Genomic DNA, 22641 nt, shown 5'->3' on the forward strand with positions numbered 1-22641 from the left:
CCCAGACGATTTAGAGTGGGACGTAAAAGTATAATATTTATACTTTTTAACATAGATATTAATTTATCAAAAGGTGCAGAAGTCAAGAAATATGATATTTTTTCTAAGAAAGCCTGTCAGAAGTGCAGTATTGAAAGGGAATTCCTGGAACTGTCGCGATAGCTTCAGGTCATTACAGTAGGATAGGTCATTGCTTTAAAAGCCTGTTTCTTTTTAAAAAATGCAATATATGAAATGTGGAATACAAACTGTTCTTCTGTCATTTTTATCTAATTTAGTTGTAATGAAATAAGTTTATCTTTCTGACCGCATATATTTTATCATAAAGCGTGACGCGCCAAATGGACTTTGTGTAGAACATACACCGTGTGCGTGGATTTCCACGTTCTAATGTTTTCTTCCACTCTCTTTAGTTTACCATTTCATTGATCACCATAAAGGATTGATTACTTTAACCTTGGTGCATAATCTGGGATATTAAAGTAGTAATTTCATTTTATTTTCTTAAAATGTAATTTAGATTTTATTTTATGTTAACAATTCATACAACATTCTGTTTCAACCGAAAAAGGTCTGTGAAGTCATTTGAAGTTGCTACATATTGAGTACAGTTACGCACGAAATACAAATCAATATTAGAATTTTGATTTTGAAATCCTCCATAAATGACTATTATTTTTCGAAGAGGGCCATAACCAGAATATCAAGACACGGGGAGGGAGTCGAAATATTTGTTGAGGGTGGTTAACGTATATTCACTTTACGTTCATAGCTCAGTACATGAACTCTGTTACAGAAATGAAATGTGATTTTTTTAATCACCTACATAGAAATAGAAGCATTTGAAATGTATTTAACAATTAGTTCAAACAATTAGTATCGAGAAATTTCGGATATGGTGTAAGTGGGGGTGTAGCGTGTGGTTAGCCTCAACTAACGCTAAATTTAAAAATATTTCCGTGCTAATCGTTTGATCATCATTTGATCAGGTGTGATCAATAATTTCCATCGTTTAATCAGCATTACTAACATAAATATAAGCTGTTCTTGGTAGGGGGCTACTACTAAATATAATTTATATTTGTGAAAGTAAAATTGGTCATTCGTTAGAAATTGTTAATAATACCTGATCAAACGATTGACATAAAAAAATAAAGGGTCCGATAGGAGGTGTAGAGGGAATAGCTCAATCTTTTCTAACATTTATAACTAGAGACCGGATGTTTAGCCACTAAAAATCTAGAAAATAGACACTAAAAGTTTAAAAAATAGGCAGTAAAATAGCCACTAAAATGTAACTTGCAATAGTGAAGATAAATACTCAATACCATTAAAAATAGATTCAAGTCATAGGCAATGTTCAAAGAACATAGAAACATACTTATTTGTTAATATCTTCTTTTATTGAATATATAAAAACGAAGCTTGAAAAAAATGAAATGAAATCTTGGAGTTTTATGTCCCACGATTATGCCGGCTAGGATAAAGGAGACGGTGATGATAAATGAATGAAGACGGTGGAATGAAGAAAGTGGGAAGAAACGGGAGAACCCCGAGAAAACCCACACACACGGTCCATCACAAACTTCACTTGGCGCGAGATAGGATCGAACCAGGAACCCCAAGCACCAAAGGCGAACGCTCTACCACTGAACCACCACGCCACCCACGGAAGCTTCTTATGCATTTCATATATATTGGGTGTACCTGGAAGATGTGCACATACTTCGGGAAGTGATTCGTGACATCAAAACAATACAAAAAGTTCTCTTGCATGTTGTGGAATTCCGTGTCGTGTGCAAGTGACAGGGGGCCAACTTGGAATCGAAAATCGAATTCTGACAACTGGAACGAGACATAAAAGTGCACACATACTTCAGGAGGTGATTTGTGATATTTAAGAGGACTTTTGGTCTTTATTTCATATCACAAATCACCTCTCGAAATATGTGCACATCTTTCGGATCCGTTTCAATTGTCAGTATTCGATTTTCGATTCCAAGTTGGCATCCCTGTCACTCGTGCACGACGCGGAATTCGACAACATGCAACAGGACTTTTTGTCTTCTTTCCATGTCACGAATTACCTCCCAAGGTATGTGCAAATCTATCTATTTCATTCCAATTGTCAAGATTCGATTTTCGATTCCAGTTGGCACCACTGTCATTCACGACAAGGAATTTGACAAAATACAAGAGGACTTTTTGTCTTCTTTTGATATCATTAATCACCTCCCGAAGTATGTGCACATCGTTGAAGTTCACCCTGTATATATATTTTAACGTACCACGTGCTTGTGTTTACAAACACTTAATATACGTATATATAGGTGTATTATTTATGTTATATAAATTATATATTTTCCCAATGAAGGCTAATTTTGAAGAAAATGCATAGAATAGGCAACATTAGGCACTAAAGCAATTATTGGCCTATTTAGGTAGTAAAGGTCGAAATAGGCAAAATAGGCAAAATAAAATTGGCTTAAATCGAAACTATAACCCCCCTATATAAACTTTAAAACATTATTTTTGATCATATCTTTAATATTAAAGAATAGGCATTTTGCCTAACATCCGGTCTCTACTTATAACTCTGTTAGTAAAACATCGTAAATTGTTGCGCAAACCCAATGAAATGGAGATCAGACGATTAGCATCGAGAAATTTGAATTCTGGTGCAAAGGGGGTGTAGCGTGTACTTATCCCTTCCCTCTACTAAATACAGCTTACGTTATGTTAGTAAAGCTCAATGCCGTGGAAATTCAGAGTAGTGATGAGCGCAAGAGTCTTGGTCTTGCAGTTTTTGCAAGAGTCTTGCATGCAAGACCAAGACCAAGACCAAGACCAAGACCGGGAATCCCGATGCAAGACCAAGACCAAGACCATACCTGCAAGACCAAGACCAAGACCAAGACCATACCTGCAAGACCAAGACCAAGACCAAGACTCTTGCGCAAGAGTCTTGCACAAGTATGGTACTACTTGATTTTTTATAGAATGTAAAAAGGAAGGGGAAAAATCATTACATCTTTCACGTGAACTTCTTGGCTCCAGTAAAAATACCGCCGGAGTGAATGTGTTCCCAGTAGTTTTGCAATCCATGTGAGTCGATCTGCTCCTGTAACATATAGCTACAGTATGTCGTTTTTTGAATCGGTTGTTCATGAGACGACCGATAGCATAATTCTATGAATTGTTACAAGCTATAATAACTTCAGTGTCTGATTTACTTTGGTCATCATTTGATCATTCATGACGGTCCATGATTGGATTTTGGGAAATCATACGAAGAATAGTTGTGTCCATAAGAAGTGGATAAGCAAAAATAAACTAGAGCATGTTATGGACACGGTAGCTCAGTGGCAGACCGTGCACCTCTGGTACATGGGGCCCTGGTTCGATCGCAGCTTGCGCTATGTGAGCTTCTTTGGTGAACAAACACCCTGTGCGTGGGTTTTCCCGTTTCCTCGTACTTTCTTCATTCCACCATTTCTCATCATCACTGTTTCCCTTAGCCTCAGTGTGATAATCGTGGGACGTTAAAGTAGATATTTCATTTCATTTCAAAACATATTAATGGTGTTCTTCTTCCAAAACTAAAGAAATGTAGTATTGAACATCGGCAATTACGTACACCATAGATGTCGACTACATGAGTATGGCATTGGCTCTGAGGTTCAAGCATCCGTTGGAAGTTTTTAATGCGTACTTATAAAATTATTATTGAAATAACATTTTCATGACTTTGACAAAAACTTAGCGCATGTGACCGCAAGTTTGATTTCATAGGTGGATGCTTATACGTTGAATAATTGTTTATCAATATAACTTATAGCCCCCTTAGGTATACGGCATATCTAGGATTCAACGATATAACATTATATAACAATAAATAATCTATATTCACAATTGAGAGTGATTTCGTACTTATTTCAAATAACTTGAAGTTTGATGCTGTTATTATGTATTTCTAATGTAGGTCCAAAGTATTTATATAAATTGAGTTTACACAAAAGACATAGACAGTTGAATCGTTTTCAGTTTTGACTCACATTATTTTAAAATATTGGGGCTGCGGTGGCTCAATGGTAGAGCGTTCAGCTCTGGTGTTTGGGGTCCCGCGTTCGATCCCAGTCCCCGCCAAGTGAACTTTGTGGTGGACAAACATCGTGTGCGTGGGTTTCCTCGGGGTTCTCCCGTTTCCTCCCACTTTCTTCTTGCCACCATTTTCATTATCACCGTCTCCTTTAGCCTAGCCGGCATAGTCGTGGGACGTAAAACTCACAAATTTAATTTCATTTCATATTCTAAAATATTAAGAGGTTTAATTATTATTATTTTATTTTTTTTCTCTCTATTTTGGTCAATATTGCAAAACATATCATCATCGTCATAATAATAGCTATTCTGCCATTATTGGCAGGTCACTTGCTGCAGCTGAGAAGCTTCGATGACTGTGGTCCTCAGCTAGTATCTTCGTCTTAACGTAGCAATTTTCTGTCTTAATATCTTTCTTCAACTACAATCTCCTTCGCCCCCTCCCTCTAGCACGTCCCTCATAATACAGTTCCTCCTCAGCCAATGTCCTCCTCTTCATTACATCTAAAATTCTTATTTTCTCCCCTACTGCTACTATTTCTAAAACCTTCGCATTCGTTTTCCGTTCAACCCAGCTGATTCTCTCCTTTTTTCTCCATGCCCACATTTCGAAAGTCTAACTGTTTCATCGTTTTTGCGTAATGTCATTGTTTCTGCCCCATACAGTACATATTAGAATCAGTAAAACTAAAGTTCAATATTTAATTGGGAGTTTGTTCAATACAAAGATGAGCTAATCGTGGTTGGAAAGAAAAAAATCTGACTCCTTTAGAGTGTAAAAATAACTTTGCAATTTATGGTATTTCAGTAATGTGTGCCGTCTTGGTTTTCTTTCATGCGTCTCACTGTCAGGGGTAGCCTCCCCAGTTTGGGAACCAGTGGAGTATTGGATCTGTTAAAAAAAACATATAAAAATATTACGAAATGTTGTGATTTATCTTATAAGTAGTGAAGCGTGATCACCCATTGAAAAAAAAAAGTAAAGGTCATCGCCTATGTTGTACAGTATCATCACACTTACACGAAGGTAAAATATTTTACATTTAGAAACATACATTGTATTTCCCTCACTATTGACGCAATGTAGGATTTATTATCCCTTATATCCAGAGTAAAATTTACTTATGAAAATCATAGATTTCTTAAAAGCAAAACTTGCAAGACTCTTGCAAGCAAGACCAAGACTGGGTGTGCAAGACCAAGACCAAGACCAAGACTAGGTGTGCAAGACCAAGACCAAGACCAAGACCGAGGGTTCCAGTGCAAGACCAAGACCAAGACCGCATGTGCAAGACCAAGACCAAGACCAAGACCACCCGGGTCTTGGTCTTGGTCTTGCATTTGCTCATCACTAATTCAGAGTGACGGGGCGAGAGTATACGACGGCGCCACAGTACACATGAGTGAGGCCTACAGATCAGACGCGAAGCGCCACCATGGTTGCCACGAAGCGCAAGAAAATTTTAAAAAATAGACCCTGCTTTTCCTTGATTTTGAGCTTTTTATTAGCATTTTCCTAACATGAGTAACATTATAGGACCACTTCCTAAAGCAGTAAGAGGATTTAAGTTCATACTACCTAGGTAGTAATATTTCAAGTAATTCTCCTCTCTTTCCTTCTTTTCTTTTCATTTTTCCTCCCGAATTTTACGACCCCTCACTTCGGCGCCCCGCTCACCCTCCCACAGCACGGCACTGGTAAAGCTGATCAAACGCTGAAAATCAAACGAAAACCAAACGATTAGTATCAAGAAATGTTGAATCTGTAATAAAGGGGAGGGGGGCTGGCATGTAGCTTTCCTTACTAAAACTATCTTATAATTATACAAGTGAAACTGATTAAATGTTAGTAATTGTTGATTATAGTTGGGCAAATGATGATCAAATGATTTACGTAATAAAAGAGTCGAATCGGAGGTATAGAGTGGCTATGCCCCTTTCTAACCTTTTTAGCTCTGTTAGTAAAATTGATCAATCGTTGATAATTAGTAATCAAATCTGATCAAACTATTAGCATCGGGAAATTTCAAGTTTGGCCTAAAAGGGGGGGGGGGAGGGAGGGAATAGCGTGTAGTTAGCTTTCCTACTAAAAATAGCTTATATTTGTGTTCGTAAACTTTATCAAACGGTAGAAGTTGTTGATTATACTGGGACAACGAGGATCAAAGGATTGACACGAACATAATTTTAAATTAAGTACTAGAGCAGTTAACTGCACGCAGGTGTTTCATGTGATTTTAACCGTTTCTGACAACTCTTTTGACAAAATATACTTGCATTTCCATTAAAAAAAAAAAAAAAAAAAACTACATCTATCACTCTCAATAAAATGCAACTTTAATGCAAGCAAGCGTTGTTGAAGTCAATAAGAACGTACAGCTATAATACAGAACGTACACATACACCTCCCCCCAATACACAGACATACTCAAGCGCACATTAGAAACACACATACCAACACACACAGAGGGAGGGGAGAGAGTAACAGTTTCATACAAGGAAATAAATAAACGTCTACTAGGTTCTTTATTTGGCCCACAATCAAATCGAGACATTCTTCTTCTTCTTCTCCTTATTATTATTATTATTATTATTATTATTATTATTATTATTATTATTATTATTATTATTATTATTATTATTGTAAGTTTGCAACAAAATAAGCTATAACTGTCTCTTGACTGTTTATTTCTTAAATACACATTATTCAAACTGGAAGACTCAGAGGGCCGAGCCACAGAGCCGTAACTTATAGGGCAAGGGGGAGAACTACCTGAATTTAAGCTCCCTGACGCCCGAAAGGGGTCACTTAGGATAAAACTTTCTTACTCCAAATGAAGGTATAAATGAAGCATGGAATAGAGTGAACGGGATGAGGGGGACATGTCCCCCTCAATTTTGGAACTGGGGGGACTGTCCTCCCAATAATCCGATTTGAAATGTGCTTTTTGGGGAGAAATGTGTTGATTTGTGTCCGACTGCAACTTCATTTACATCGCCAGATATATAATATACAACAGGTTCACCTCAGAAATCAGATTCATCTACGGTAATATGAGTCTCCCCCCTCCAGAATAAGCCCTAAATCTGTTCGATTCCCAGTGTTAGAGGTAACTCTGTTCTCCCCTGATCCTCCACAACACTGTTTTACAACTTCATAAATATTTTGAACATCGCTTAAAAAAAAGTAAAGATTATGTTAACTGTCTTACCCGTCCCCCCAATTTTGAAGACAGATTTGCGCCACCGCTTTTGTCTGAATTTCTTACAATAAATGAAGCAATGAAGCAAACAAAATTACGGTTTTCTGCAGTTGTACTGAGGAAAATGAGGGACTTAAAACTATTCTCCAGAAATTCGTAGGTTGACATAGGATAGAATTAAATTCTATTTATAATCTTATATACTGTAGATAATACTTATATACTATATATATATATATATTATATCCGATTTTTCTTTTCGGTACGGTTTTCCTGCCTAAACAAACTGAATATTTTGTAAGAATAGCGAATAGTTTAAGAAAATATACTGTATTTTGTGACTTTGCTTCAATGATAAAATCTTACCTTCTGTGTAATGAGAACCTGAAGGAAATTTTGGAACTGATTTTCCTACTTCAACGTTCTCCTTTAACACATGCGAAAAAGAAAAACACAAGTATTGTTATTTGCAGAAAAGTATGTTCAACTTAACACTTTTGAAAAAATTGCGGCAACATTTTGTTTTCTGGCATAACTTATTTCAGTTCGTAGATTGGACTTGATGCACTGAGACATGGTTCTTTCAATGTATTTCAAAAATGAAAATAAAATGAAATCTTTGAGTTTTACGTCCCACGGTTATGCCGATTAGGCTAAAGGAGACGGTGATGATGAGTAATGAATGAAATGGTGGAATGAAGAAAGTAGGAGGAAACGGGAGAACCTCGAGGAAACCCACGCACACGGTGTTTGTCCACCACAAAGTTCACTTGGCAGTGGCTGGATTGAACCCGAGACCCCAAGCACCAGAGGTGAATAATAATGAATTGAATGTGTCGGCGAAGCATAGAACAGATGTAATATTAAAAATGTTAGACGCCTAATTATTTTTTTCGTGAAAAACGGAAAATTTTAAAATACTTGTAGACGTTGCTGAAGAAACTATGAGTGATAGACAAAAATGTAACAGAGATAATAAATTGGATGTGGCAGCTACTCGTAAATAATGAAATATTGAAAATAATTTTAAACATTAATATATATATATATATATATATATATATATATATATATATATATATATATATATATATATATATATATATATATATTTATCGGTAGACATCTAACAGCATGCCCTTATGGTGAGAACGGATTTTATTCACATAAGAAAACCAACGTAGGTCACTGACAAGTAAACCTTACGTTTGGGTGAATCGAGTTGCTGACTGAGACACATATGAGAAAGTAGTACTAAATGTGGTCAGTATTTCAGTGAAGTTGTAGGTGCGAAGCTCCAGGGGTTTAGGAGATACAGCTACCAGAACATCACATGCAAGTACAGAATAGTCTTCATACAGTTGGAGGTAAAAGCTCTGTAAGACCTCTTGTAACGACAAAAGGTGAATAACAAATATATGGGTATATATTAGGACTAGGGGGAAGTCATATAGTAAGGGTATACCTGACGGCGGCCATCTTGAAATCCGCCATTTTGAATTAAAGTTAAGTTTTTAAAATAGGAATAGGGTCATGTGATACATGATTTAAGGCGCAAATTTAATCGGAAGAACAATGGTCACGTTAATTTTGAGTTACGCACAATTGGTAAAAAGTTACAGGGAAATTAAATATTGTTGCAGCATATGTATTAGTCCTTTACCCCACCTTGTAAATTTTGTTTTAATGATAATAATTAAATAAAAAGCAGGTGGATAAATATTAGGTGTATGGTAAGAGTTGCCTTGATGGTGGCCATGTTCAAATCCGCCATTTTGAAGCAGATAAAATTTTTAAACAAAATGCAAAAAATTTACACCTTATTAATAGCAAATTTTACCATAAATCCAACGGTATAACCATTTTTGCTTTATCATGAACCAGCATTTGTTATCGCATTCACAAGTTGCTAATTTAAGGAAAAATGACCAAAGAGGAATTTATTCATAAATGAATTTGGGTCTTTCTTCCAGAAAAGTCCTCAATTAGTACAATCAATATGTAGTTCAGAAAAGAGTGCATCACTTACACAAATGCTCTGCTCACAGTGAGCACACCTGACAAAGGCAATCGAGTTACACTTGACACATCTGTCATTAACAATTCCGTCAAAGCAGTAGTCGTAAGGAGCGATCCATTTAATTTTCTGCTGGTTAATAATAAAGCAAAAATGGTTATACGGTTGGAGTTATGGTAAAATTTGCTATTAATAAGGTATCACTGTTATACGTTTTGTTTAAAAATTTTGTCTGCTTCAAAATGTCTGGATTTGAACATGGCCACCATCAAGGCAACTCTTACCATACACCTAATATTTATCCACCTGCTTTTTATTTAATTATTATCATTAAAACAAAATTTGCAAGGTGGGGTAAAGGACTAATACATAATGCTGCAACAATATTTAATTTCCCTGTAGCTTTTTACCAATTGTGCGTAACTCAAAATTAACGTGACCATTGTTCTTCCGATTAAATTTGCGCCTTAAATCATGTATCACATGACCCTATTCCTATTTTAAAAACTTAACTTTAATTCAAAATGGCGGATTTCAAGATGGCCGCCGTCAGGTATACCCTTACTATATGACTTCCCCCTAGTCCTAATATATACCCATATATTTGTTATTCACCTTTTGTCGTTACAAGAGGTCTTACAGAGCTTTTACCTCCAACTGTATGAAGACTATTCTGTACTTGCATGTGATGTTCTGGTAGCTGTATCTCCTAAACCCCTGGAGCTTCGCACCTACAACTTCACTGAAATACTGACCACATTTAGTACTACTTTCTCATATGTGTCTCAGTCAGCAACTCGATTCACCCAAACGTAAGGTTTACTTGTGAGAGAACACGCAAGAATTTTCTGGAAAAATTCCAGATCATTTTTTATAAGTTAGTCATCATACAATTATTAAATAGCTAAAGCACCTTCTGTTGCGTTGAAAGGAAGAATAAAAACCATAAGAGAAAATAAAACAGTGTCTGAATTACATACTTCTTAAAATTGGTATGTTAGGAAAGAACACCGCATGAAAAGCATTGCATTTCCTCTTCCGTCCGATTTGAGTGATTTTTGGATATGTTGTAGCTGAGGACCTCCAGGTCAATTATTTATATGGGGCCAACTCCCTATGATGAACCTTGTGACCTCCAGAGGTAACCAAAGTCACCGTACAAACAGCATTGCATTTCCTCGTCTGTCCGATTTGGGAGATTTTTGGATATGTTGTGGCTGAGGACATCCCGGGAAATTGTTTATATGGGATCAACTTCCAATGACCAACCCTGTGCCCCTCAGAGATCACCAAAGGTCACACAATGGGTGTTGTTAGAACTGCTTCAACTTGGAATACAAAAAATAGTTGTGTGTTATACTGGGGTACGGCAAATAAGGATAGTTCAGGTAACGGTGTGACTTTTTGTGACCTCTTGATGTCACAGGGTTCGTCATAGAGACTCTGCCCCATGTAAACAATTGACTGGGGGTCCTCAGCTAAAACATAAACTATCCAAAAATCATCCAAATCGGACAGACGAGGAAATGCAATGCTTTTTATACGGTGTCCTTTATTGAATTAGTTATATTAATCTCTCATTTTTATCACCGTAGTTTCTTAGTTATTCATATTGGCAAATGGAAAATATAATTATGTAAGAGGGTGAAGGGTTGAATTTGTTTTTTGTTCTCTTTAAAGAAAACTACCAGGTAGCAATGTGTGTATATGGGTCTTTCAGACGTGCCGCAGGCCTTAACCCCTCTAAGTTTAATCTTTTTCGTTTACCAAGTATTTCTGTCGAATATTATATGTGAGAATAAATGGTTGCTATACTGTGATTAAATTGTATGATTACACAATGATAATATATATCAGTCTACTTACAGACGATGTGATATTACTGAGAAACAACTACTTCGTACTGAATCGCAGAAATATCTATGGAACTATATTATTTGCTTGGAGGAAAGCGATATAGGAGTTTGTATTTATCTTCTAATTATGCTTTTAATGTACTTATTGTATATCTTTTCAATGGATACGAATGTTATTCATGCACACCAGAGAAGTTGTGATTTGGAAAGAGATTTAGATTGGATTTAAAAAGTTAAAGTGTTTTTCATTACCATCGAAGCTATTGCACACGTGGACTTAATAATAACGTGATGGTGTTACCGGGAATCGAACCCGAGGTCTCCCGTGAAAAGCTCGTGAAGTATCATATGTTTTGGCAGAGTTGAGGTTTATTTCAGTATATATTGTTTGAAGTTAAAACAACCTTATGGCACAGAGGTTATACAAGACAGAGGATTCCAATCACATGATTCTACGGGGAATCGAACTGAGGATCTTTCACGATGAAAGCATATAAATACTCCAACGAACTATAGATGTATTTAATATCGAAGTTATACGAGACAGGTATACCAATCACATGAACCCCTCCGGGAATCGAACTTGGTACCCGCCTTCCAAAGGCGTGACGGACAACAGTAAATCAATATTATTGATTAAAGTTTTACTCACAGACAGAGACGTTTTTAAAATAATAATATTAGTAAGAAGAAGATTACTTTGTTTTACGTATTAAGTAGTATGTATGGCTAATACGAGGTAACTATCTTAGGGTAAAGCAAACGGTTGAATGTGAATGTTTATAAATCATTTGAGGCAGGAAGAAATAATAGTGACAGGGAAACTCATAGACATAATGTTGCTTAGTAGGAAACAAGATATGGATGAAATGAAGACGTTTTGGAGGAAAGGTGACTTATTTGAATGGTATCACTATTTTACCGTATCAGTGAGTCGAGGCGCGAATCACAGAAACTGTATGCAAACAGGAAACCTCGGAAAAAACGAATGTGAAGAAGTCGGTATTATATTTTATTTGACTTAATTAGTCGTATGTTCAAATTTAGCGTCCTTTCTTCAGCTATATGATTATGGAAGACATAAGCCTGTTTTAACATAGACCACAGAATACTCGTCAGGATTTAGAACTCGAAAATTCTGAGAAAGGTAAAATGTTAAACAGACTAGCAGAAATATATATATGTATGTTCAATTTATGCATTGTCCACAGACAAGCAACTTAGGTAATCTCATTTAATACTGTGATAGTTGTTATCACGATTAGGGCTATATAAAGTTTAAATAATCCATTAAGTTTAGACATATTACTGTTCGAGGCTTGTTGTTACTATCTAATTTGCTTTTACGCTAACAATATCTACTAGTGTAAGACAATAGACAGCGCGGGTAACTACATGTATTAATACAATAGTTAAATAATCGGATTAGGAAAAAAAATACTTGATATATCTAGGACCGGGTGATAGCGTATTTGTTACGGACTTAACAGCAACGCAGGGACAGTAACCTATACATTGATGGAGGATTGGTATTATAAAGTATTGAAAATATTGGTTTACATATGAAATTAAGAAAATCAAACAAAATTGTTTAAGTTATCGTCTTCGCGTTAGACACATTTGATTAAAGAAATTGAATGGTGTTTAACTTCTTCCACCAGGACTCGATCTCGGGACCACATGAACCAAAGAGGCGCGTACTACTCATATGATCATTACGCAGGGTCTTTTTAATTTTGTATACGTAAATGTTATAGACATACAATAAAAGTTGTTTTTAGTGGTCTACATGAATTGAAGTTGTGATGTGTTTAGTTATAGCATACATGGTAAACAAACAAGGTTAATAAATATATTAACTATGCGTGTATAGTATGAAAATACTGTAGTCATACTCGAATACCAAATGTTTAGGACATTAATTGGTACTGACGCAGGGACACAATGGAAAAACAACGAAGGTTTTTTTTTTTGTCATAGGAAGGATACAAGACTTGTTCGGTCTGATTATATTGTAAATTAAGAGGATGTGAACTATGAACTTGAAAACCAACAATAATGAGCAGTCATAAGAAATCGTTATTTACATGTGGAAGAACCTCACCAGTATTCTAAGAAATGTTGTTAGTAAGAGGTATAGTTTTTATATAATGTAAATCTGAATCATTTAATTCCCGGCGGAAGCTCATGTGGTTCGGATTGCACGTTAACCAGTAGGTCCACGTCTCATGTAGCCTCGCTGCTGAACGGGACGTTAAACTCAAAATCAACTCAACTCAACTGAATCATTTAACTTAACAAAAATTGACGTATAATGAGGTTGTTTCCTGAAATTAATACATTTGAAGGAAAGCGAAAAAAATATTTTTTCATGATATTCTTTATTACCAGCTTCTAATTTAAGTGGTATTTTACTTATTTTGACTACAATAATGATTGTTAAAAATTTGAACGCAATATCGATGGATTTTTGTTTGCAATGTGGAAAAATAACCTCCTTACTCGTAACCTGCAAGGATATGCATCCTGAGTATGTAAAAAGCATTGCAGGTTGCATAACATGGAAGGATACTACACTTTTCTCTTTTATTCAAAAATTTAATCATAAAAAATTCTCTGATTGTTTGTTTTATGGTTAACCATGATTTTGTATTTTTGAATACGTAATACTAGAACATTGTTTGAAAAATATTTAATATGTAATATGTTCAATTGTAATTAGAGATGTTTCTTTAAAGAATACTGAATAACAATTACTTTGATAATAATCTTCCTACATAGTAAGAAATAAACTAATTTTAATCTTAGGAAATTAAACTATACAGTATTTACTTTAACACATATGACAACTATCGAAAGAAATTATCACATATATGTAATTAGTATGAACGTAATAATGCAATTAAATGATATGGAATTGATCATTCATGCGTATAATAATACAAAATGATGTTAGTTGTAAGGAAATTATGAAAATGGAAGGTTACTTGATATGATTAGGAAAATATATTTTACAGCAGATAAGGCCTTAACCCATCTCGTATGAGGGCTCTCAGCAAGCACACTACCTTGCATACGAAAAGAGACGAGAAACAGTTTCTCATCTTTTCTTGTAAATTTTGTTGGAGTGTTGTTTTGTCTCAGATTCTCAAAGAATTCTTTATCATCTCATCTAAAAATTTTCTCGTATTGTTTTATAAATTTCAAATTTTATGACCTGATATTTTTCTTAACTTCATTTAGAAGTGATCATAGCCCCCTTCTGCGCTACAAGAGTCTACGGAGGATGTGATATATCAACATTTATATCTTATTTATTATTGGAGTATATTGTGTAATGACTTGTATGTGTGTAAACGTTGATAAATACTCTTTATTGACTGATTCCAATGCAGTTGGCAGGTGCATGAATCATTGAGAAAGATCAATTATGCTAATAAATACCATTTCCTACCATGCAATCTCAACTGCAAGAAAACTGTATTATAAGACTGTGAGTGTTTTTCGTAACCAACTGGCTGACACAAAGCTTTCTGTGCGTGTCTTCGATGATAATGGGGCATTGATTTCAACTAAACTTGAGTATTATTTCAAATCCCAGTTTCACTGGTAGATTGGTTGATTTGATTTGAGTTTAGTGTCTCTTTTCAGCACACGAGATGTGAACAGATAGTTTTTGGTCGCCATCATAATGCCTTGGTATCTTTTAGTAATGGAGTAACACCATCTCTTATCTTTTCCCTTTCCATTTTAGTTACCAAATATATTGCAGTTCCTTTTTATAAGTACGTCTTTTATGTTAGATTTGATTTCATTATCATATTTATGCTTCCGTGGATGACATTTTAAATGAGTATTCTACACGAAGTCAGCACTGAGAATTCGCCAGACTTTTTTCATAGAAATCATTCTTCTAGACATTTCTTTTCTTCATTATTTACATTTCTTCTCGTTAGGTTCTATTATCACTACTCTCATTAGCATATAGTCGCCTTTTTTCTATTTTCATTAGATGTTCATTCCAAGGTATTTCTATTTTGAATCTTCTCTCTTATCTTTATATTCTTTTGTTTGTTTTCGTTAATTTTTCTTGTTTCTCATATATTTGGTATTACAGTGCTTATTTATTAACATATTTTTCCTTTATGTTTTCATTATTTTTAATGTTTCTGTTATAAACTTTTATATTGCTATTAATCTTCAATAACAATTCTGGAGTCTGGGTTATATTTTGACATATGAAGAAAATAGCTATAACTTTTCATATCATAACGCTTTATGTAGGATTATCATAAATGTGATTGCCCTTATTATTGTATAATCTACTTTCTAATATTCATAAGTAAATTTATTCCCTCGTATCTTTAATTTGACCCTTAGTAAGTTGATATTTATACAATATATGTGTTGCTTCGTACTTCGTGTCGTTGTTATCGATTCAATGAAATGGAAGATTGTAATTCTATTAACTGCGCAAATCTCGATTTAGTTGTAAAGCCAATTGATCATCAGAGGAAGCAGAACTTTACTCATTGTACAGTACTCGGCATAGAAAATGTTACAAAAAGTTTAAGTTCCAATTTTTCTTTTCTTATAGGTGTAGAGGGACACCATGGTAGCGCCCTTGGTTGCTTTGATGCTAAACCATATTGCCCTAATGAAGATATAAACTTCTACCTGTACACAAGGTAAGATTAATGAAAGAACAATCATCAAGTTTGCTTTTAGGACACTTTAATTGAGAGATAATTATTGGTCAAGAATATTTTTGTGATGCTTACTTTTATATGGGAATCAGTATGGAAGTTTCCGTTAGGCGGGATAGAATTGTCCATCAGTATGGAAATTTCCGTTAGACGGGAAAGAATTATCCATCAGTATGGAAATTTGCGTTAGACGGGAAAGAATTGTCCATCAGTATGGAAATTTCCGTTAGACGGGATAGAATTGTCCATCAGTATGGAAATTTTCGTTAGACGGGAAAGAATTGTCCATCAGTATGGAAATTTCCGTTAGACGGGAAAGAATTGTCCATCAGTATGGAAATTTCCGTTAGACGGGAAAGAATTGTCCATCAGTATGGAAATTTCCATTAGACGGGAAAGAATTGTCCATCAGTATGGAAATTTCCGTTAGGCGGGAAAGAATTGTCCATCAGTATGAAAATTTCCGTTAGACGGGAAAGAATTGTCCATCAGTATGGAAATTTCCGTTAGACGGGATAGAATTGTCCATCAGTATGGAAATTTCCGTTAGACGGGAAAGAATTGTCCATCAGTATGGAAATTTCCGTTAGGCGGGAAAGAATTGTTCATCATTGATTGTTATTAAAGGCTTTAGTTTACAATTTTTTTTTGTCCATATCCGTTCAGAAATCTTAGAAACTACTTTATGAATCACCAGTAATTTGATCAGACTACACAGGATCAAAAGTAAGAAATCGAGTTCATTGACGATTGGAATTCAAATAGGAAGTGGTAGAAACCAGCCACTTCCGGTTTTTCGTTGATAATTAGAGTGAAAACGGTAATATATATAGCGGTATGTATATAGCGATTTCCATCGATAGAGTCTCTCTAGAATACATTTCATTTCCATCCTTAACTCTCTAACTACAACCAGAAGAGGTAGAAATCCACTAGAACTTCCTTTTTCAATTTTGCAATATTGGTCTACATAAACCAAACATGATAAGATATAACGAGTAGCGATGTTTTGGAATCGATTTAACGATCTAAGAATAAGTATAGTCAGCCACAGAAATAACTGTGCCGCTGTCCATTAGGTCGGGCTCAGTTCTTTTACTGGTTTTGCAAACGTCTGGAGAGATTCAACTAAATTTACACGTAACATTTCAAGCCAGCGACACAATTGTTAAGTCTGTGGAGCACTGAAATAGGCTTTTGCTATGCAGCTAATGTACAAAAATTATCTGTTATAACAGTTGAGCGTGTTGTCCAATGAGTACCACATATCAAAGGTATTATAACATGTTGTGTGCATAATACACTTCGTTATATACCGCATATGAGAAGAAAGAAAAGATACTGATCGTACCGGTACATGAGTTAGAAAATCATTGAAATAAGCTGAAATATCAAATTTGGAACAGTTGAAGTAAATAAGTTTGTAAATCTTTGCCTAAGTTCAAAGCTGGGCTAGCAAGATGGCTTCATCAACGTATTTACTTGTTCTCCGTCGTGGATCGGGTTTTGGGCCAGTATTCACCCCTTATTCACCATCCTGCTGAAAACCCTTAATCCAATAATTCACATATTTCTTTGTCCTTCCAATTCACATAGCTATTTCAGATACAGGACTACCCTATTCTCACAATCCGATTGTGCGACCCCTTGTAAGTCCTGATGTATGCTACATGATGTCTGGCTATCATTAGAGAGCTGAATGTATTGGTTCTATCGAAAGCAATGTACTAGCACAACACGTGTGTCCACCTTCATCGGTGATAGTAACTTGCAATACTTGTGATAACTGAATGAAGTAAATCAGTTCAACGGAAAACAATCCTTGCTCGTCTGGAAAAGTTTGTTTTTTTTCTCTCTCCCTCTCTGTAAGTTCTGCATATACAAAAGATGTCACCGTGAATAGTTTGTAGGAAATCCTTCTTGATGATCTAGGAGCTGACGTGTATGCCTTTGGTGTATGAAGTCCGTGGTCGATTCCCGGTGGGAAGACATTGAAAGCTCCAGAGCGCTTCCGATGACACTAGAAACTATAGATAATTATTTCTCTCTCGGCTGCTGACAAAGCATGTGATATATATAATGAAAACATGAAAAGTGCAATACATTTTAGAATGTTACAATGAAAAGGAAATCTTACCTCTTATTTTTCAACGTAGTCCCCTTGACGTTGAATGCATGTATTCCACCGCTTCGGAAGTTCATGGATACCATATTGGAAGAATTCTTTTGATCGAGATTGTAGCCACTTGTTCACCACATTTTTCGTCTCTTCATCACTAGTGAAATGCTTTCCTCTCATCGCTTCTTCGAGTGGTCCAACCACATGAAAGTCACTGAGGACAAAGTCTGGTGAATAGGGTGGATGAAATGAGACACTCAAATTTGATGTCATCAATGGTCTCAACGGTCAAACGGGCAGTATGCAGTCGAGCGTTATAATGCAGTAAGTGGACATTGGAGGACAGGAATTCCTCGTCGTTTGCTCTTAATTGCAGAGAAAAGTTGTTTTTTCAGTTGATGATAGTGAATCCAGATCTCTTCGCTTGTAACAATTCTGCCCAGAAATGCATGACCCTCAGTTTTGAAACGATACAAAAGCTCTTCACATTCATAGACCCGTCGATCTTCCTATTCAGCAATCAACTGACGTAGGATCCATCTTGCAGACATCTTATTGAAATGCAAAACATTATGCACAATGTGTTGAGCTGAACCAAAGCTAATATTCATGATTGTGGCGATTTCTTTCAGCGTAATACGCCTGTTTTCCTTTACAGATGTTCCGATAATGTAATGTTCTAAGCTTTTTTCCTTTTGTTCCTGTTAAATGATACATTGATTACAATTATCTGTAATGAGTACACAGAGATGTTGTTTACATTTGACAGCTTGTGTTTGCTTTAATGTTGTGAAAATATTTCTCTATTTACACTGCAGACACCCCATAGTTTTTTATCTTGTTCCCCCTGGCTAGCACGAAGATAAGAGTAAAGTTAATCTTTTCACTTAAATTGTAAGTTTAAAAGTTTTAAGGTCAACAGATCCCGCCCGATAAATAGAGTTTCTCTACTTAGTCCACTGAATATATATATTTCAATGGCTATATAAGCTATAGACACAAGTTTGTAGTGAGGTGTGAACATGACCTGTCGCCTTGCGTCCAAGATGAATCTTCCACTTCCAAAGCGAGAACCGTAGTCATTTCTTTACGGCCGACGAATAACGTATCCTTGGCAAATGCAGTGGAAGCTGCTAAGGGTCGATTTTACTCTCTGTGTGTATGCTTCGTGGACAGTGAAAAGGAAACATAATACATTCAGGTTGATTAACTAATGTTCAGTCAGGGCCGGCGCAAGGGGGGGAGGGTCGAGCCGTGCCACCGCCCAGAGCGGCAACTCCAATGGGCGGCAAAATATGAAAAAAGAAAAGAATATTATCAAAATATAATGCTTCGTTATAGGCCCACATGGAAAAATAAAATTGTGTTCAACTGAGAATGTTATTGAACTTACTTCACTCACATTCAGGAAATTCAGAACATTCCCTTCATGTTCAATTATTAAACTACTAGCCACAGGCATCTCATTCAATATTTCCCTTGCCGTCTTTCTGCTACAGAGCAAATGACAATAATCGTTCGTTGTGTACAAATTACACACAATAATGGAGAATGCCCTGTAAAAATTTGCTAACACTTTCTTAGTTTCGTACCGATAATTGACACCATTGGTCTAGGACTTATGCCGAAGAAATAATTAAACAGCTAAAGGAAATGAACATTCCTATCGAAGACATGAGGGGCCAAGGATATGACAATGATTCCAATATGAAAGGCAAACATTCAGGTATTCAGAAGAGAATTTTAGAAATTAATTCCCGAGTCTTCTATGTTCATTGCAGTAGTTATTCACTAAACCTTGTCGTTAAGGATGCAGCCACAGCATCTTAGTACACCATTTCATTTTTTTGTATAGTTAAAAAGTTTATGACTTTTTTTGAGTCAGTTCAACGTTGGGTCATATTAAAGGAGCATAGTAGTAGTCTCACTTTAAAACCATTAAGCACCACAAAGTAGGAGAGCCGAATTGATGCTCTGACTCTACTTACGTTATATATCAAATAGGGGAGGCTTATGATGCCTTACTTCAAATAAGTAACAACAATAGAACAGATAGAATAGTCACCCACGATGCTCTGTGTATAGTAAACCAGCTCCGTGACTTTTACTTTCCTTTGCTGACTTGATATCCGGTATGACTTTTTACTCAACGTAAACATAGTAAGCAAAAGTCTCCAAAGCGTTCATTCTCATGTGTTGGATGCAGTCGGGTTTCTCGAAAATATATCTGAGTACTTTGAAAGAGGCAGAAATGATGCAAAGTTTCATTCTTACTTAGTTTATGCGATGGAGTTAGCATCAGCATTGCATATTGATGATCCACGGATAGGCACTACACTGTAAGCTCGAAGGCGAAAGAAGAGAGAGTTTCAGTACGAGTCAGAGAATGAAGCAATTGAAGATCCACAAACAAGATACAAGATCGATTTTTATTACAAAGTTCTAGACGTGATTGTGTTAGGTTTAAGAGAGATGTTTGAGCAACTTAAACTTCACAGTGAGTATTTCGATTTTCTTTACGATATAAGTAATCTTAAAGATATTATGCTATCTGAACTTTTGTATGAAAATTGTACTAAACTTGCCAGCATTTTAACACACTAAGAATCGAAAAATATTAATCCCAGTGATTTGGAAGACGAACTGAAAGCGTTATCCGCTATAATTAAGCCTAAAAGTTCATCAAAAGAGATTTTAAGATTAATGAAATGAAATGAAATATTTGAGTTTTATGTCCCACGATTATGCTGATGCTGGGACGTAAAGGAAACGGTGAAGATGAGAAATTAATGAAATGGTGAAATGAAGAAACTGGGAGGAAACGGGAGAATCCCGAGAAAACTCACGAACACGGTTTGTCCACCACAAAGTCCACACGGCGCGAGCTGGGATCGCACCAGAGACCCCAAGCACTTGAGGTGAACGCTCTACTACTGAGCCACCGCGCCCCCTTAAGATTAGTTAAGGAGCACGATTTTGCTCCCAATGTCAGTGTGGCACTTAGGATTTTGTTAACCTTACCGGTAACAGTGGCAAGTGGAGAAAGAAGTTTTTCGAAACTTAAGCTTATTAAAAACTATCCACGTTCTTCCATGTCTGAAACATGGTTGAATGGTCTAGCGACGATATGAATAGAACACGAATTGGCTGAAACATTGGACTATTCGAATGTGATACAGAAATTTGCTCATATCAAAGCAAGAGAAGTTTCTTTCAATTAAGGTATGTTAAATTTTATGTATCTCCATTGTATTCAGTAAATTATAAGGCTTAGGTTAATCACTTAGCTTGCCGTAATATCTGATTCACTATATTACCGTATCTTCATTCCCCATACTCTATTGGAAACACCTTTTTGATATAGAATAAGCTTAAAAATTAAAATTCTTAGTCGTGACTAAAACATATATTTTTTAAAAAAAATTAATTTTTGCATTCGCTTCTGTATGTCACAGATATACAGCGAAATCGAGCATACTGAATATTGTGTCATGTGTGTAGTCGTTTAAATATTACGTAATCATTCGAGAAGGGTAGTTCAATTGTTTATTTACTTTTCCATTTCATACATGTTTTTAAATAGGGCATCTTACTTTTTCGTGACACTTGAACGTCTTCTGTCAAAATAAAGTTTGCGAATTAAAGGGGCGGCATGTGAAAGTTTCGCCCAGGCGGCAAAACTGCTAGTGCCGGCCCTGTGTTTAGTTAACTACTTTTGGTCTATATCATTATTCACCTTATGTGAGTAAGAAATAGAGAAAATTTAGGATAAAACAAATCAAAGTTTTCAACGAGGATTGAATCCAGAATGATCGAAATACGAAGCTCGAACGCATCAACCTCTTCAATCATACAAGAAAAGATCAGTTTATTACTTCATATCATTCGTTAACTAGATATATTTTCTCGTTATATATACTTTATAACCACTTGAACAAACTGGTTGTTTGATAATTCAATATGACAAATCCCATGCAAAAATGGAAAACAAACAATATTTCCTTAAGAACAGTCAGGGGCAGAGAGAAAAGGATACAAAAGGCACACATAGTTCGTTAGATGTAGCCTAAACTTGAAATCAAATACATAAAGCTACAAGCTTTACGTCACTTCTCTTGTAGTATCTTCTCTGAAGCTCTTAACCTTAGGGGCGTGCAATATTGCCAAACCTATTTTGAGATGGAAAATATTTATTTCTTCGAGTGTATCACTACGATCCCGAAACGAAACAACGGTCTATGTAGTGGCGCCTGTGCTACGAACTTTTCAGCAGCTTCTCGTATCTCTAGTTTTAACGAATTTCCGAGTTCTAGCCACTTTATTATAACAATTGGAACCCCCACTCTTTTATCTTCCCACCTTTCCTCGTCCCTTCGAAGGAAAATATAAGAAAACACCGAAACATGTCTTTGATTATATTAAATTAAAAGCCTAAACACCAATTTTCAAGCTTCTAATCTTATGAAATTTTGAGATATGGCAGATTTATTTTAGCAATCACAACCCCGACTCTTTTCTCTTCCTTGCCGTGTACTTCCTTCTAGAGAAAACATAAAAAAAAACGCTGAAACACGTCTATAACACTCTGTGACAGTCATTTTGTAACTGTGGTGCCAATATGTGTTCTTTACAAATTCCG

General features: G+C 35.7%; 1 protein-coding gene across 1 annotated transcript in view; it reads left to right on the forward strand.

The window, feature by feature from the left end:
• The window catches only part of LOC145686008 (inactive pancreatic lipase-related protein 1-like), a 132957-nt gene that overhangs the window by 26986 nt on the left and 83330 nt on the right, over positions 1-22641 (forward strand). Inside the window, exon 2 of the mRNA XM_081758843.1 lies at positions 15775-15865. Within this exon, the coding sequence (XP_081614969.1) occupies positions 15775-15865 (91 nt within the window). The remainder of the gene's footprint in view (positions 1-15774; positions 15866-22641) is intronic.

This window comes from Thermobia domestica, chromosome 5 (assembly GCF_964235325.1).
Source record: "Thermobia domestica chromosome 5, izTheDome1.hap1.1, whole genome shotgun sequence".
NCBI lineage: Eukaryota > Metazoa > Arthropoda > Insecta > Zygentoma > Lepismatidae > Thermobia > Thermobia domestica.